This window comes from Gasterosteus aculeatus, chromosome 3 (assembly GCF_964276395.1).
Source record: "Gasterosteus aculeatus chromosome 3, fGasAcu3.hap1.1, whole genome shotgun sequence".
NCBI classification, from domain to species: Eukaryota; Metazoa; Chordata; class Actinopteri; order Perciformes; family Gasterosteidae; genus Gasterosteus; species Gasterosteus aculeatus.
In genome coordinates this window covers 6072546-6091160 of record NC_135690.1, presented here as the reverse complement: position 1 = coordinate 6091160, position 18615 = coordinate 6072546, and the positions used below count along the sequence as shown (strand labels likewise).

The 18615-nt window shown below is 41.9% G+C and overlaps 1 protein-coding gene across 2 annotated transcripts in view; it reads left to right on the top strand.

Moving 5' to 3' along the window:
- The window catches only part of LOC120815745 (voltage-gated inwardly rectifying potassium channel KCNH2), a 24220-nt gene extending 5605 nt beyond the window's left edge, over window positions 1-18615 (top strand). Inside the window, exons 1-17 of one of the 2 annotated variants that reach the window (XM_078098762.1) lie at window positions 1137-2087; window positions 4650-4822; window positions 5243-5381; window positions 7411-7548; window positions 7758-7912; window positions 8579-8820; window positions 9083-9282; window positions 10101-10188; window positions 10900-11064; window positions 11203-11324; window positions 11557-11628; window positions 12012-12087; window positions 13010-13097; window positions 13199-13302; window positions 13390-13639; window positions 14350-14905; window positions 15607-18615. In XM_078098762.1, the coding sequence (XP_077954888.1) occupies window positions 1980-2087; window positions 4650-4822; window positions 5243-5381; window positions 7411-7548; window positions 7758-7912; window positions 8579-8820; window positions 9083-9282; window positions 10101-10188; window positions 10900-11064; window positions 11203-11324; window positions 11557-11628; window positions 12012-12087; window positions 13010-13097; window positions 13199-13302; window positions 13390-13639; window positions 14350-14905; window positions 15607-15747 (2817 nt within the window). In that variant the 5' untranslated portion in view covers window positions 1137-1979 and the 3' untranslated portion in view covers window positions 15748-18615. Of the gene's footprint in view, window positions 1-1136; window positions 2088-4649; window positions 4823-5242; window positions 5382-7410; window positions 7549-7757; window positions 7913-8578; window positions 8821-9082; window positions 9283-10100; window positions 10189-10899; window positions 11065-11202; window positions 11325-11556; window positions 11629-12011; window positions 12088-13009; window positions 13098-13198; window positions 13303-13389; window positions 13640-14349; window positions 14906-15606 lie in introns of those variants that run through there. The other variant, XM_040170677.2, reaches the window with a different exon arrangement.

The following is an 18615-nucleotide window of genomic DNA, read 5'->3' as shown; positions in this document are numbered from 1 at the left end:
GTTGTGTGAGGTCACTCATGTACTCGTGCAAATGTTGTGATGTTATAACCAACAGAATGCATTTGAACTCCACACTGCCTCCAGCCTCCACACTGTCCCGGCACATTTAATGTCTTACAGAAACACTTTAGTGAATAGAGGAACTTTTACTGTACCTGGTTTATCATTTTCAATGTGTACCTACATTAAAGTGTTAACCACAGCTTGTTTAAGTGGATATATTGACCTCTGGCTATGAGGCATGTTCTTCTGTTTTTCTTCTAATAATCGTGTTGAAGGCAGCATTAGGCAGTCTGGCTATTTGTAGCATTTATATGTCCCACTGATGACCTTTGTCTTGTATATTTGTAACCAATAATAAAACAAGGATTTCAGAAAGCACGTAGAACTGTATGAGTTTTAAAGGCGTGAATAACTGCTGAACAATTAGGAATGTGATGATTGTTTGTCCTTGTACCAAGTGTCTCACTTTCTTTCTCCAGTAGAGAGTGAAGGGACAGTGAAGGTCAGAGATACTGCTGCTATCATTGTGGAACAATGGAGCCGACTGCCCATAACACTGTGTGTGTGTGTGCGTGTGTGGGGGGGGGTTGAGAGTGTGTGAGTATGGGAGGGTGAGGAGGGCTGATTGCATAGGTTATTGTTAGCTTAGGAGGGCACAAATGGAGGCTTGAGGGTCTATAGTTGACTTCTCCAAAAATACCTTTGAAAGTGCTCCAGCAGGGTCACTTTGGGGTCCTTCAGGACTCAACGTGACTCGGTAACGCTGCTTCGTCCTTGCTTACTTCCTGAAGAGAGGTAATATTGCCCAGTCATGATGAAAATACCACTGCTACACGTGAACAAGCTGCCCGCACCAATGTCATAGAAATCATTTTTGTTCTTTAACAAACCCAGTAACCCAAGTTTGGACCGATTGATGAACTATTTCTTTCAACTAGCAACCACAGACAAGCAGCTTTTAGCTGCCTCCACTTGCATGACAAATGGTGTACGATGTAAAGTATCGTCTTGTTTCAGAGGTGACACCTTCCCTCCTGAAAAGGGAAACCTTTTTTCTTGCAGAAAGCCTATCTATCATTTTCTTTACTACAATGTAGTAATGTTGCTGCTGCGTGGCTGGAGAGAGGAGGAGAGAAGAACTCCGAGTGAGACAAAGGAGGGAACGAGAGAGTGGAGGGTGGAGGGGGGCAGCGTGGATCACGAGCAGGAGGAGTGCGACTAAAGCCCAGATAACTGTGTGACCATAAAGGAACGAGAGCTGGAGGAAAAGAAGAGATAGAAGTCTGTCGGAGATAAAGAGAGCGAGAGAAACTAGTGCAATAAGCAAGAGAAGCCTTTGAACTGCTGCTGGGAGACTTTACTTACCTTACTAACTCAACCAACGTCTGAAGACTGCAGGACTTGTTGAGCCCTTCTCGGTCTACCTCGTGTCATTTAGGACTCCCGTCTTTGAAGACCACATGCGTTTGTTGAAATGGTTGAGTGACGTGTTGCGGATGTACTGGCGTGCTGAAGGTAAATCTCTCTTAATGTGTCGCTGGGAACTATATGAGAATACTATTCTGGTGATCTTTGCATCATGAAATGAGAAAGCATTTCTACAAGACCTGTAACTATACCAAAAGTGTCTTCCAATTTCTTGACAGTAGAAGATTTTCTGTGAAAACAGAACCTTTTATAATGACGTAAATTCAAACATCTCTTCTCAAATAGTAGCACTGATCTTTCTGAACTTGAACTAAACTTAACTGTCATCCAAGAATGGAATGATGTGGAGGAGACAATGACTTCCCCGAAGGCAGACAATAATTGGTTGAATAGACTAACAAACTCTCAGGAAAAGCGAGGTGGCGAAGAAAGAAGCAGAGCAAGTGAACTGTAAAACATCTGATACGGGAGGAAGGAAGAAGCAGGCAATATAGAATTGGGACAGGCGGAGGATAGAAGACTGAATGCAGTCGCGTTAGGTGTGGACCATGTCTTCAGTGAGTAGTGGGTCCCAGGACGGCCTGTCAGTTTTGAAGTGTGAACGCAGAAACAGCAGAGTGCAGCGAGCTGTACGCATCTCCTCAATAGCTCATGAGGTAAGTACAACAGTGTGTGTGTGTGTGTGTGTGTGTGTGTGCGTGTGCAGTCTAGTTGATTCCATGTTCAGCATATCATTTTATGAATTGTACCTAGTATGTTATAGGAGGAGAATCACCATAATTACTGCTATTCAGGATTGGTATTTTATGAACAATATAATCTCCTTAGGTTCCCAAATAGCCATAGTCAGGGACAGATATAGTCATGGATATTAAAGGCGTCTCTGGTGGTGGACGGAGGACAGGGGGCATTCAGGGGGATTTGGAAGCACGAATAAAGAACAATTTTAAAGAAACAACTAATCTTCTTGTTACTGGCCTCTAATCTGCCTACTGCGTCACATAGAGGCATCAGAATTAAATTCAATGTTTTATAAAGATTGTCAGAGTACACATTTGGCCTATGAAAAAGTTTTTAATCAGATACTTATTTTACACATTTATTCATCTGATATTAAAAGAGGAAAATACAAAAATATTTTATACTTACTGTATCTCTGTGTAGCTACGTTCTAGATCATCCTCAAGCAATTGACTAAAGATGAATACATTGCCATTAAATCTACTTTGAGTATGCATGACCACTATAAAGACAAAACCAAAGTTACATCCAACTGAATCCTTCACTGTAGGCAACTACAAGTAGCCTCAAACTGAGATACAATATTAATGTTAGAACACGACCCTTTTCTGCTCACAAAGATGATGATGCATTGGTGGAGGCAGAATAATTCTCTGAACAGCCTCAATAACGATGGCTGAAGTTTCTCACTTTCTAGGACCGCGAGTGTTCGTTAACATGAACCAACGGGTTGGGACCAGACTACCGTCACTCACTTACCCAATAAGAAAACTTACCTTTCTAGAGTAAAGAGAAACGGAGGGAATGTACATCTCTGGATGCTTTACCATGCAAAGCTACAAAAAAGTGTTACAAAATCAGTGAAGCAGTCAAGAGAGAAAACAAGCTGGCACTGTGATAATATGAGAATAATGACTTAAGCATGAAGCAGGTCTCTCAAGAGACTTAGAGTCATATCCACCTCTCAGTCCTTGTCTGTGGAGGACACTCAGTCCTTGACTGCTTCACCTAGCCCAGGCTCATTGTAGTTCCCAGAGGAGTTCAGATGCTGCTGATTAATTACCCTGTTCACAGGTCCCTCCGTGGAGTGCACGTGTGTGTGTGTGTGTGTGTGTGTGTGTGTGTGTGTTCAATAAGACCTAATTTAATGTTGGTCCATTGGCACAGGTGCAAAGAATCTGTGCCTATTTCTGTTGTGTCGACACTTCACACCAGTTACTACACTAGTTACCGGCCCCATCTTATTATTTATTTTGTACCATTGTTCTCACAGAAATATCAGAAACCTAAAGCTAAATATTGTTACAAATGTTTGAACGCATGCATGATACTGTCATTGTATTCCTATATATTATTAGGCTGGATAGGATCTCTAGAAATGTCCTTCTTCATCAAACTGAGTTGACAAGCTGCTGTGAATAGGTACACGGTTCCTTGTCTAATGAGATGCAGGTGTAAAAAGGAAGCATCCCAGTGAGGTTTTCGGGCGATAGTGATGGTTAAAGGTCACCTTGGCTATTGCCAAGTTGTCATGTCATGGGACAAAAGAAAAAGAATTGAAGTACTGGGTGGTATAGGGTGCGTTCTAAAGAGCCTGTTAATGTCTCTCTCCAGAATAGAGAGGGTTGTTGCTGGTCGGGGGGGTAGAGAAGGGAAGGTTGATACAGAGCTATGCCCTGATTGGCTGGAGGAGGGAGGAATGAGGGTCTGAGGAAGGTTGGTGGAGCTGTGGGAGATGGAGTCAAGACTGTCCAATTGTCTATCAAATCTGCAGTAGAACTCTTTCAGCTTGTCTGCTAGACGGAGGTCACTCATGGAGTCGGGGTTTCTTTTGCTTGTAGTTTTTAAGGTGTTGAAGGCCTTTTTTAGTAAGTAAAATCACTGGCTGAGAGCTGTTGTTGCAGTTTCTGAGAGCACAGTCGTTGCATCGCTCACCGACTGTATTTTGTCTTTGTCCCCACTCCTGAATGCCTGATCCTTCTGCAGTCGAAGCTCTCTGAGTTCTGCTGTGAACCAGGGTTTGTCATTGTTGTAACTCACCCTGGTGCATGATGGTACGCAGCCGTCCTCACAAAAGCCGATGTAGGAAGTTGCAGCCTCTGTGAACTCATCCAGATTGTTAGTAGCAGTGCTGAAACAATCCCAGTCTGTGCAGTCCAAGCAGGCCTGAAGATCTCTACGTAAGTGGACCATTGCCTCACTGGTCCACTTCTAGAATTCCCACACCACATGTTTGCAGAGCTTTAGTTTCTGCCTGTATGCAGGACTCAAGTGGACCATGATGTGGTCAGAGTGTCCCAGCGCAGCACGAGCACCGCTCCACACGCCGTATCTGGTCGGCGGCATTTAAACATCGACCAGGATGAACAAAGCGAACTCACGGGGGAAGTAAAAGGGTTTACCGGTGACGATAAAAGATTCCAGATCAGGAAAACATAATGATTAGAAACTAACGGATCGGCCCCACTTTCCTCTAGGTGCTGTCTCTGGGTGATGATGTGTTACCTGAGTACAAACTGCAGACTCCCAGGATCCAGAAGTGGACCATACTTCACTACAGTCCTTTCAAAGCTGTGTGGGACTGGGTCATTTTGCTCCTAGTCATTTATACGGCCATATTTACTCCGTACTCTGCTACATTTCTACTAAGGTTGGTTAAAATTGACACCACACAGTTCACCTTACCTGCATGACTTGATTATTAAGATTAAAGATTTTCCCCTGCTGTGCAGTCCTCTACTACTAATTCTAACTCTGCTGGGGAAGATGATGCTTTTAACCAAGAAAAGGAAGGACATTCTCTCAGCAGAAATAAGAATGACTATGACACTGTACTTTAGATATTTTAATATTTTAAAGGAATTTTCATGATCTAAATTGGTTTCTTTTTCAGATATTTTTTATTTATTACTACATGTACTAGGCACCATTGAATACGTTAGTTAAGGAAGGCCACACAAGGACAGTTATTATTGATAGTAGACTGTCCTTTGCTGTTGTTTTCATTGGACGTGTTATTCTCTCTTGTAGTAAAACCCATTCATTTGTTTATTGTTACATTTCTCCTTAGTGACCAGGAGGAGGCAGCGATACAAACCTGTGGTTACTCCTGTTCCCCCCTCAACGTGGTGGATCTTATAGTGGACATCATGTTCCTCGTTGACATCATCATCAACTTCAGGACCACGTATGTTAATTCCAATGATGAGGTGAGCTGATCTGATTGGCTTATTACCGACTATGGCTACGTGGCGTGCGGGGCCGTCTATTCCAATTCCAATTCCCGTCCAATTAAAGGGGTCGGCAGTATGACCCCCATGTCTATGTGACCTATGGAGGAGGTTGAGTTGGAGTCTACCACAGAACTTCAACCGAGGAGACCAGTGAACGGCCACTGTCCATTTCATCGTTAGCAACTGTTGTTAGACACAGAAGGCCTGTCAAACGTTCAGCTCCGTTATTTATTATCAAATAGCATAACACAATTCAACTGTAGCCCATTTGCTATGCACAGGAAAAGACACGAGTAGGCTGGGTAGCTCAATAGCCTTTGGGCCAAGCTAAGTTAGCGTAGCTTCCATCTTGGAGCAATTGACTCTGCTTCCGGTGGCTTCGGTGTCTAAAGATGCCGTGGGCTGTGATGTGTTCACTGTGCTTCCTTCTCTGTTCTTTCATGGCATACGTCCAGTAATGAACGGGAAAAGAAAAGAAGTTCATACTTTTGGGAACGGCAGGATTGTGTTTGGTTGAAGTGTGAAACTAAACCGGGATCACCCTGAGCAAACAGGGACTAATGACCAATGCTATAAACAAGTCATGTTCACTTCTTAAGAGTAAACAGTTTTGAATGTTTAAGTTTGAGCACTGGACTATTTATAGTCCACCATACAAATAAACACAGGAAAGACGTTCATTAAAGTATAACAGTATAACACAACAATCGCCATGACAGCTAAACAATCAATCAAAAACGTGTGTGTGTGTATTACCAGCGGTGACGAGAGAGAGCAAGGGCGGCAGTAGTACGACTGTTAATTCAACCACAGGGGAGACGTAATTGGCGCAGCTAACGCTGCGTCAACGCTATCAGTACGAGCTGTGAAAGCTGAGAAAGGGGGTCCGTAGTGCTGGTAAACAGCAGCGGCCACCAGTGTAATCTCAAATAGGGAAGTGTGTAAAATGTCTATAATCAATATGCATGGTTACAGGTCATTGGTTAACAAAATAATATGGCTAAAAATAAGAGCAGCGGAAGGACCAGTTCCCTCATCCTGGATCCCAACAAAATGAAGTAAGAGAGAAATAAAACAGGAGCAAAATAAAGAAGAATAAAGTCTTTGGTCTTTGTTCGTCCAGCAAAGTTATGACTGAACTTTGCTCAGCGTAATGTGTTTACAGCCTCCCGTGGTCACAAAGGTCTTCCAGCCTGTTTCTGACCTTTCCTTTGTCTCCAGGAAAGAATGGGTAAGGACCCAAACGAAGCATTAACGAGGGCCCAACTGCACAAAAAAGTGCAAAGATGCAAAGTTCGAGCTACCAACTTCTGCATCTAGTTGATTGTTGCAATACTAAGCATCCCGACTGGAAACATTTCAAACTGACATGTGATCTGTGCGGCCTCGGACTCAGACGTTGGGTGGTATGCAGAACCCTACACCTCACTTCATTCTGGAGACCCGTTTACTGATAAACTGACTCATTTAGTAACTTTGCTTTTTTTGTGAACTAACTAAATTAAATCAATTATTTGACCCACTTGCTCTACTAGTAGTGTCAGGGTCACACAAATGAGTGCTCGGTGTGTGCTGTCTCAACATGTCCTAATTGCCATTTCAATTCATGAGCTACAGGACTAAAACGTGAAATCAGTTGAGGGGGGGCGTTTGGGACAAATTTTGAAGTACGGATACTCAAGGCTTTGCATCCAATAATTCATTCATTAAAAGGTCAACGTGACCTAGACCTCTGACCACCAAAATGTATTCACTTGTTGGCCGAGGCCCAGTGGACGTTGGTTCCAAATTTGAAGAACTTAGCTTGAACAAATTCCTGAGATACCACAAGAATTGGGCCAACATTGACCTTGACCCATGAAAGCTGAATTCTAACCAGTAACATAACATAATGCATCCAGTTACAGCGGTTGGTGGTGAGGACAAATACCTTTTACTACATCCATATCTTCATTTGTTATTTGTCATCATGAGCTGTCATATCCGTTGGGTTTTGTCTCCTCAGGTGGTGAGCCAGTCCTCTCGCATTGCTGTCCACTACTTCAAAGGCTGGTTCCTAATTGACATGGTGGCCGCCATTCCCTTTGACCTCCTCATCTACCGCTCAGGAGAGGAGGTGGTTAGGGGAGGTGGAGAGGGAGAGGTAGGGAGGAGGGAGGCAAAGAAGAATATTGATCAAATAAAGGGGAGAAATGGAGGTTTGGTTAAACGGAGTTGTGGAAACAACTTTCAGGATTTAAGAAAAACAAGCACAAGCACTTTGATGTTGTTATTCACCACATGTTCACTGACCTAAGACTTTGCTCCAGTGACACAGTCACATTGGTGCTCTCTGTCTCGCCCTCCCAACAGACCACCACGCTGATCGGCCTGCTGAAGACAGCTCGCTTACTGCGGTTGGTTCGTGTAGCCAGGAAGTTGGACCGTTACTCAGAGTATGGTGCAGCTGTCCTCTTCCTCCTCATGTGCACCTTTGCCCTCATCGCCCACTGGCTGGCCTGCATCTGGTACTTTGTTCTATGCTGCAGTATTTATGTCGTCCGACGTCCAAACACTCGAGCAGAGAAGCATCGTAGCACAAACGGATGGATGGCCTTTAAAGAAGTCTCTTGGCATGAATCAGATTTATAGTGTGACTAGCATTTAAAGACCAGACATCCATTTCCTCATATAGACCTCAATTAGGAAATATTGTTTACACAAAGAAAATGAATTTAAATGACAAAGAATAAATCATTATAACAAAACATGTCACGATCATTAGGATAGTACAGTAGAGAAGTGCTATTTATGGGCTTAATGAAGTTAAACCCATAAATAGCATAATATACAAAGCAATGCTGTAACTTATTGCTGAAGCAGAATAAGTGGATGCACACATTTCCTAACAATGATAGTTAGTTTTAACAGACTGTACCAAGTCTGTAATGAATAATGCCATAGCTTTGACCAACTTAGTTTTTACTTTTGTGTATAAAAGACACGTCTACATTCTAACATTTCTCTCAAAACCATAAGTAAGCGCCTTTGAATGAATGTGTTAGATGTTGAATATTTTAAGAGATAAGATGTTGAAAACAATCATTTGAAGCTTCCAATTCAGGCATAGGAGCCTCTGTAAAATGCTGTATCTCGTGTATGGGAGGTGCACTTGACATGTTTTCCTCCCCCAGGTACGCCATAGGGAATGTGGAGCGGTCTTCCTCGGCTGGGATTGGCTGGTTGGACAATCTGGGCGAGCAGCTCGGGAGGCCGTACAACGAGTCCATCATCGGGTCAGGTCCTTCCATCAGAGATAAATATGTTACGGCTCTGTACTTCACCTTCAGCAGTCTGACCAGCGTTGGCTTCGGGAACGTCTCCCCAAACACCAACTCTGAGAAGATCTTCTCCATCTGCGTCATGCTCATAGGAGGTCAGGTCGACGCCTGCAAAACTAGTGAAGATAAAGTTACAGTTTTGTTTAAAAAAAATAGCTCTTTCTAGAATGTTTAATGTGAACAGGCAAGCTATAAGAGAAGTAGTTCTAGCTTTTCCCTTTCATTTGATTATTTTCATCATTGTTTTGGTTGATCTCTTTTCTCAGGGCACTTATGATCTAGACTAATTATTCTATTAACCTGGTGTCTAAATGAAGAGGTCAATGATGCAGCGCTCTGGTTCGGTCTCCTCTCCAGCTCTGATGTATGCCAGTATATTCGGTAACGTGTCAGCCATTATCCAGCGGCTGTACTCTGGCACGGCACGCTACCATGCTCAGATGATGAGAGTTCGAGAGTTCATCCGCTTCCACCAGATCCCCAACCCTTTGAGGCAGCGGCTGGAGGAGTACTTCCAACACGCTTGGTCATACACTAATGGAATAGACATGAATGCTGTGAGTACGGACAAGTCCTCAGCTCTCAAACACATTCTGCTTAAAATATGAAAGTTTCCAAAGCTACTGAAATTATAATGTTAAATTTTGTGGAAATAGTCCAAAGGATCCATACAAAATGCAAAATACACAATATTTCCATTTTATAAGTATTGTAGATGCAGCATGCCGATTACTTTTTGAACACACATTTGAAAGATCACTTTTTGTCACAATCCCAAATTTCTCCATTCAGTGAACAAAACGGTAACAGCACTGTTTACATGTGAATGGATGCTTCTCTTGCCGTCCGTAATGGCACAAATCATTTACTTTTCCTGCACAAAAACTGCAGCGCCACTCGCACCAAAACCCACTACTTGGCAAAGAGAATTTCAACAACAATATCACAAATGAATACAACAATAATTATGCAAATAATTGAAGTCCCCAACAGGCCCAGCGTGCCAAACATGCTTTTGCTTTCAAAAGAAGCAATTGCTGTAATTCAAGTAATAATTTTACATTTACAAAAACACTACTTAACCTTTTCCGAAAAAAATAGTACCAGAAGTAGAAACTCTTCAGATGGAACAAAACAACATCTGTTTGGGTATTAAGAGTGCCACACATGTGCATCAACGACTCTATATCGCCCTGAAGGATCGGATCGACTTTAACACAAAACATTGTTTATTAACAAGCAGCCGATGAAGAGACTATTTTGTAGTTGCAAAAGTGTATATATACGAATGTGTATGGGGTGAGGTAATGGAATAGGGTTCCTGCCTGCATGCTACTTGCAGCTAAGTTAATACACTTTTTGTTGCCTTGTCCAGGTTTTAAAAGGTTTCCCTGAGTGTCTCCAGGCCGACATTTGTCTGCACCTCAACAGATCCCTGCTCATCAACTTTAAGGCTTTTAAAGGTAATACTACTTTACATTACACATGAAAAGTACAACACAAACGTACATCTTGAGATTCTTATACTTTTAATTCATTGACTTGAAGTAAAGTCAACTCCACCAGATATGCCTCACTCATCAAACTCCCTTGTGGTTTAAGAATGGAACCCAGTGACTCATTTGTTAGTATTACTCACTTCTTATAACGGTGCATAGTAAATTGAAACACCGTTCAAAGTTAAACATGTAAACCAGTTAGAAGTGAACTATTTGGAGAAACGGAAATATTTGAATTTGATCTTCAGCTTCCAATAATTCCATTGAGCTGGAAAATACAGCCTACCTTCACAGTTTCTGACACAACACGGTTCTCAAAGTAATCAGACATCGACAATAAAGTCCCAGAAGTCAAAGTTGTATTTTTTCCATTGATTTCTTTGCAAAGGGATCAAAGTTTGCAGCAGCTACACATGGGAAGCAGTGCGAGCTTCTTCTCAATAGTTTTTACAGGCACCTTTATACCAATGGCGAACAGCACTTTGGATTTATTATGTTACAGATAAGAATACTGGTACCTGGTTCCAGCTGTCAAGGGACCGTGCTAAGACTAAGAAGTCTTCACGGTCTTCATGCCGGCGGCTGAAGTAGCAGTTCAACTGTCAACTTAGCAACCTGGTTTAAAAAAATATCAAGTGGTTCTTAAATGACACCAACACATGGTTTTCTGTCTAGGATCTACTAAGGGCTGTGTAAGGGCCCTGGCCATGAGGTTTAAGACCACCCATGCTCCTCCTGGTGACACTCTGGTCCACACTGGAGACCTGATATCAGCTCTGTACTTCATCTCTAGAGGATCCATAGAGATCCTCAAAGGAGACGTGGTGATAGCTATCCTGGGTAGGTGAATGTATGAGCCTCAGGTGCAGTACATGTTAGTGGCTCTATCAAGTGAACTCAGCAATGTCTCTAACATGAATAAATGGACACACCAAGATACCTTCATACATGTCCCGACTTTGTGTTCTTATTCTGCAGGGAAGAATGATGTCTTTGGAGAGCCCATTAATCTGTTTGCTCTCCCTGGAAAATCCAGCGCAGATGTCAGAGCTTTGACTTACTGTGATCTGCACACAATACAAAGGGAGGATATGCTGGAGGTACCACATGTCTTCGTGTTTTTATGTATAACCATCCAGGTTCTCGGGACATCAGTGAATGGAAGACAAGTCAGGGGGTGTTGGTCAATGTGATAAATACTGTAGAACCCAAATTATTGAAAACATTCAGTATGCTTCTTTTTTTTATTTGTGCTGTATATTTATATGTTGTATTTTTTTTTAAACGTTTTGAATGTGTTTTGCTGATTAACTGTTATTTTTGCGTATGCAGGTTCTGGGCATGTATCCAGAATTTTGTGAATATTTCTGGTCCAATTTGGAGATCACCTTCAATCTCAGAGATGTACGTTACTCTTATTAGAGTTCCTGTATTTGCGGAACACAGGTAGAAAATATGACTGGATTAAACTGGTGCGACATGTTGAATTTCAGTGAAAATGTAGATGTCTGAAATTCACGTCATATTTTTACTTAAGGCTCAAAACTACTTAAAAGGATGACTTCAACTTATTAACACATTGCAATTAAAGATGTATTATATGAAAACATTATGTTAAATATAATTACACATATAACGTGTACATTTTATCCATAAATATACGAATAGTGTGGGTGTACTATGTCAAATTTTGATTAATGAGTGAACTCTTACCACAGTACATCATAAAGTCTTCTTTTTAAACCAAATGTTGAATGACGTGTATCTTCATCTCGCTCTGTCTGCAGCTGAAGGATGAAGACTCGGACTGTGAGGGCTCCAGCACGTCTCTGAGGAAACACAAAATGTCTTCCATTCACAAAGGTGAAACGTTCCACCCCCACTACATATAGATGTTAGTATTATTGGTATCGGCTGAGAACGTCTTTGCAGCTCAAATTTAACCATACATTCAATCGGGTTTTGGAGCAGCATATTCGTTGAGGACCCACACGCAGTTTAGTCTGTTTTCTGCTGCTTGCACCATCATTTCAATTTGTTCATTTCTCCAGGTTGTAAATGTGTCCAGGTCCAGGATGCAGCACATAAACAAGTTTCACATGTTCACCAGGAGTCAACAAGAGGGAATATTTAAGCATTCTGTCTCTTTTTAGACACATTTTGTAAAACAGATTTATAATATAATAAACAAACATAATTTTTAGCTGCATCTCACATTTAACGCTCCTTTTACATGTTGACAATATTTGCATTTTAATTTCATAAATGCACACATATACGATCTAGTATAGGAAGACAAAACAAAACGAGTAAAACAAGAGTGTTTAGCCGTTTGTCACTCACCCCCCTTCTGTTTGACACGTTAAACGGACTGAGAGTTAAATGGACTGAACTGTGCGGAGTTCCTCTGTTTGTTTTACTTCCATTGTAAAAAGCTCTCTCCATCTTCAACAACCGGCTCAGTCTCTCCAATCTAACTGACAGCAGCACGCGGCGGTTTCCTGTCAGGGGTCAAAGCACACCGGAAGAAAACGAAGCTCTGTTAACTTTGTTAAAATATTTAGTCACGTTAATCACGGCCACAATTCTCTCATAGATTAATACGTTCAATTTTACAGCCCTGCTAATAACCTACTGTTGGAAAAGTAAAACTGCCAGTGCTCTAACTTCAAATAGTGGTACCAATAAAGAAAATGCAGCAGAATAAAACCAAACCACTGGTTACAATACAAACACATTGGTGGAAATCACAGAAACTCACAGCGAGTGTTGGTGTGTCCGTCAGGTGACGCCATGCCAGCAGGGAGAGAGCGAGTTGGATGTTCCAGACAGCAGCGGGCAGGCAGCAACAGAGATGATCATCAACCAACAAGGTAAGACCTGCTTTCTTGTTTCCCTCCTGTGAAGCACACCATCCTTCATTAAAAAGGAACGTGAACTGATTTCCTGTGTCGACACGACCCTGTGTTTTCAGTGACAATGAAGGGGAGGATTCAGAGGATAGCATCCCCGCTCAGACTTCCAATCCTGCTGCTGCCACAAAGGACATGAGGGAGAGGACCTGTAACCCTTTAACAGGTCAGTGCAGAGATGGATTAAAGGCCAATGAGATACAAACAAATGTCTCTGTGTGTCACACTGTGTGTGTTTGCGTGTTTGGACCAGACGCCTTGTCAGGAGTGTCCAACATCTTCTCCTTCTGGGGATCAGAAAGTCGAGAGGAGCCGAGATACCAGGAGGTGCCCTGCTCCCACAGCCTTCCCTCACCTCCTCCTCAGCCCCCCTCCCTGGAGCTTTTAGACATGCCCTTCTGCTCCCACTGTCCATCCAGCACGGCTCCTCCTTTGTCCATCCCTTGGAGAAAGAAAGTGGAGTTGGAGAAGAGGCTGGAAGCACTGCAGACACAGATAACCAGGTGGGTCACAACACGGCTTGGTCAGTATTGGCGGCAATGTTACATATACGTCAGATTGCAAATTTAATGAATAAATTAAAGCTGCAAGCAGCGTTGAAAGTTAAAATATATATACTTTGGTGACAAAATCATGTGACACTGCAGCGCGATAGCCTATTGGCGTTGAAATGCTCCCCGTCGTCCCTGATGACCTGCAGAACAGAATTTCTTAATCCACCCATCCCCCCCAGAATTTGTTATCCCCCCCCATAGTCGGTACTCCCCGGCGGGCCCCTGCCCTGAGTCCCCTGGTTTAAGCACTCACACTGTTCAGAATAGTTAGATAAAAATATCTAATACATTCTCAAGTGATCACAATACTTGATTGTTTTCAGGTGATATTTTGTTTGTAAGAAATCAGAATCAAAGTTGTAATATTTTAGAATGGTTTTATAATGATAAATAACAAATTACTTTTAAAGTGCATTGTTCTTTTGATAAATATGCTTTATAGTGTGTTATGATCATTTCATATCATTATGAGTATGTAGGTGTGTTTATAACTTTCATTATTGAACTCTTTTTTATTAAATGAACGTTTTCAATTGACAACATGCAGCAGGTTGTAGAACTGACTGTAGCAGCTGGCATAGTTGCAGTCCGGTCTCAATGGTTAATCAACACATGTACTGTAGCTCTTCTGTTTGCGTGCACATGTGTGTGTCTCCCAGGTTGGAGTCTCATGTGTCAGCAGACATCGGGACCATCATGCAGCTGCTGCAGAGGCAAATGCCAATGATCCCACCTTCCTACAGCACCCTGACACCAACATCAAACGCCCCCCCCACCACCAATGCTGCCTCCCCAACTGGCACCCCGAGCCTCGCCTCACCCACATACAAGTCACCAACCACCAACTCTGGGCAGCGACTGTCGAATGAAAACACAGATCAACCACATGAACCAGAATCTACCGCTCTGGATTTTGGTCCCTCGGTCTCCCATGTGGCTGCCCCCTCCCCGCTTACGCACACCTCAGTCATTCACACCTCATATCACTCACTGTTTTCTTCCCCCAACGTCCCCCAGGATGCCTTTTCATCCTCATCCCTTCCTCAAACTTCCCTCATGGCTTGCGCCTCTGTGCTTCCTAAGACTGGAAGTCAATGTGTGTTTCATTCATACTCCCGGCCTTCACCGCTGAGCCCCCCGAACCCTCAGTCGCCAGAGAGGCTCGATCAACCACTGCTTCCTGTTCGGACCCAGAGCTCAGACTCAGTCTCACAGGTACAGTTCATCTTTCAGGAGCACAGTCTCTTAACTCACAGAGGAGAATGAGAAACACTTAGATGGGACAATAACAGTGGTCTCCTTGGTGAAAGTGGCTAAATCTATGAGGCTGATAACGATAGAATGTGCTTCCACACACCCCTGACGTCAATGGGTCCCATTGTACTGTACACCCACCCAACACGTTAATCAGGTGTCATGCTCTCTGTAAGGATTACAGGTACTAGAACCCAAAAGCACAACTCGGAAACAGAAACGCAATCAAAGTTCTTTACTTGTGTGACCCAGTCAGGGTCAAAACCGGGATATCAGTCCAACAGGCCAACAAATCCAAAAAGGCGTCACACAAAAATCCTTGGTCGAATATTCGGGCAAACAGATCAGGAACAGCCTCAGGCTACGCTGGAGAGCTTTTCAGTGACATAGAAGACTATCTGGCAGATCACACTAAATAGTGAGGGACTAATGAGGGAATCACTGTCTAATTTGTCATCAAAGCTACCATCATTTTATTATTTGTTTCTGATTTTAGTGACTAGTATATCATCATGATGTAAAGAAAGATGCCACATAGACACCCATCAGTTTCTTCTTTGTATAGCTTGGTTTTGTATAGCTTGGTCTATTGTAAAGAAAAGTTCATAGTTCCTAACAAAGTCACAGAACTCCGTAACCAACTGTATATCTGTCCATAGCAGCATCTGAACTCGGAATATGAGGTCCAGTCCTCCAGACGCCCATCTGATGACAGACAACCGCTACTTCCGACGGAGGAAAAACCCTGTCCTCCCCCCATCCTTCAGTCAGAGCTTCTGCCCAAAAGTGGAATCAACCAATGAGGGGGAGGGTCCACGGCTTTCATCTGCTCAACACAATACAGAATGGCCAGCGGTGCATGTCGGTCCCGGGTTCACTGGACAGCATGTGGCTTACTCAGCACCACAGTTCAAACCCAGCAGGTCAACGGTTAGTGATGAAGAGGTTTGGTGAGAGCCAGCTGAACTTTGTGTACATGTAAGATTATCTATAAATAATGTGGTAGTTTACAAACCTCAAACCCACGTGCTCTTTGTTTAGACCTGTGTGTGTAGAGTTCAGGAGTTGTTAATTGTGTCCTCTTTTTAGCTGTTGTTTGGTCGGCTAATAAAACTGTTCAGCATTGCAGGTGAACATTTCTTTTGATTCCTTATTGAGGTTTGTTTTGTAAATATTTCTATTTTTCTCTGGCTAAAACTATTATTCAAAGCTGAATGCTCTCCCTGACCTTTTTTGAGTAGGCCTATTGTAATCTGAAATGTTTGATAAAGAGCTTTTCTGTGTGTATCTGGAAGGTTCTGCCCACACATTCACAGCTCGTATAACCACAGCCTGCAAATACACACAAAAACTCACAAATGCAAACAGAAAGATTCAAAACGTTGCACAGAACATTTCACAAATACGTTTGATTTACTAATGCACATTTACAAATAAATTTGACTCAAATACTTGCAGAACGATTAGCAAATACACTCCAATGCACCAATAAGTAAATTATGAATATCTTTCTGTATTTGTGTGTGGATTTGTCTATTTGTTTGTGGATTTCTCCACATTTGTGTGTGTGTGTTTTTTTGAGACTCCTCTGATGTGGCTCGATTCGCAAAGGTGTGTGTTTTTTAATATGGATCTATCTGTAGCCAATCAGATGCCCTCATTTTCAACCAATCCCATTTCAATCAAGAAAATTAACAAATGAATTAATTCAGATTAAAAGTTTGTTTTTCTTCAAAGACTAAATCTTATGAATGAACGAGTAATCACTTTAGAAAGTGTATTTTTTAGATGCTGTGTAATTTAAACACAAAACTACACACATGTGATCACCATGGAGGCAGAATTCCACCTGGTGGAACATGTTGAACTAGCGACTCTTCCTGCTTTCCTCGTGCACTTTGCTCTCAACTCTCCATCATTTGATGGCTGTGTTTGAAATGCCAACATCTCCCGACATTTAGCCAGGACGATTTCCGAACCATGGTCTTTTAGGGACACAGTGGTGATCCTCTGCAGGGTAGATGTTTTGGAAGTAGCCTAGCAGTTAGCTTAGCCTAGCAGTTAGCTTAGCCCAGCAGTGCATCCAGTGGTCCATTTGCCACTTACTCCTTCTGTTTGACATGTGGAGGAATTCCTCTGCACAGTTCTCCACTGTATATATGTGTGTAGCAGCTTACATTAAGGGTAGGAGGCTGGAGGGGGGGGCAAATAATGTTACACTATAGGCAAATAGAAAAATCCACACAGAAATACATACAAACGCAGAAATAAATTCAGAATTTATGTAGGTGTGACTGAAATGAATGAAAAGACATGTAGTGTTGTATGGGGCTGTCACATTTTAGGAGAACAGGCTGGTGTAGCACAGGTGGGGAGTTGTATGTATGATACGGTGAATGGAGTTAAAAAATAAGAAATACCAAACAAAGACTAGTGTTACAGTAGATCCAGTCAGTAATGTTATATGTACTCTACAGTTTATGTGTTTCCTAACTTCTGTAAGTGGCACATTATGTTTTAGCTCTGCTACTAATGTATTTGCTCACACAGTGTAGCTGATCAATCTGCTCAGTCAACCTAAGAAGAATTCCTTTGAGTGAGTTGTATTTATGTTATTTTATTATCGTCACTATTTATAGACTCTCTTTCAAAAGCTTCTACCAGTACATGACGTTTAACAACCTTCAGCACCCTTGATATGATATTGATATGATATGTTTTGAGGTTGTTTAGAGGTTCTTTCGGAACCTGCCCCCGCAATTATGAAGCAATAAGGTATGGGAGGCTATACTGCGCGTCGGGCTAACGCCCTCGAACTGTTACATTATTGAAGATAAAGTACTGCCTAAAGTTCCTTATTGCTTTTATCACACGGTTACCAGCGATGTTATACATAGTAAGTAAATATCTGCCTTTCAGCACAAAATAGTTGTAGACACCATTTCAGAAAAACCGGTTGCAAAAGCTTGCATCGCCTAAAACCGATCATTTGTGGTGTTTCCGCTCTTTGGGCGACCGTCACCGTGCTAAAACTGAAATGACAACTACCACTCATTGGACTATTTCAGATGGGATTGATAGAAACTAAAAAATAAACCAATGTCATTAATTTAAGTTATAGGTCATGTAATTTGGGGGATTGATGTGAACTCAAATTTTGAGAAATTAAATTCACATTATTTTCTTCAGGTGAAGACATTTATGAGATGTGTAAAATCACATTGTCATTTGCAAAAACCTGGTTTAACTTGTTCTGTAAAAAAATGTTTCTATTACGATTGTATAACAAAAAATGTGTTATCTCAAAATGGTAACACATCTTATTTCATTCATACAAAATTATATAAATTGAATTAAAAACTGAAAAATATAAATGTATCACTAATACTTGCATTGGGCATTGGGTTACCAGGCTTTACCAGGCTCTATTTTAATCCAGTGGCTTTTAATGTTTAAATAGTGTATGGCTACGGCTAGGACAACACAATTTATTTTCAGTTTTCTTTGACAAATTGTCGAGACAATATTGGTTCTCTTTTCTGCTCAGATATATTGAATTCGACCACCTTATTGATTAACCTTTCACATAAAAACCAATTTCTGTGTTTAAAATACTGTTTGAATAAGTCAGTGAATATGAGGATAAATAAAGATGTATTTGTTTTATTTCA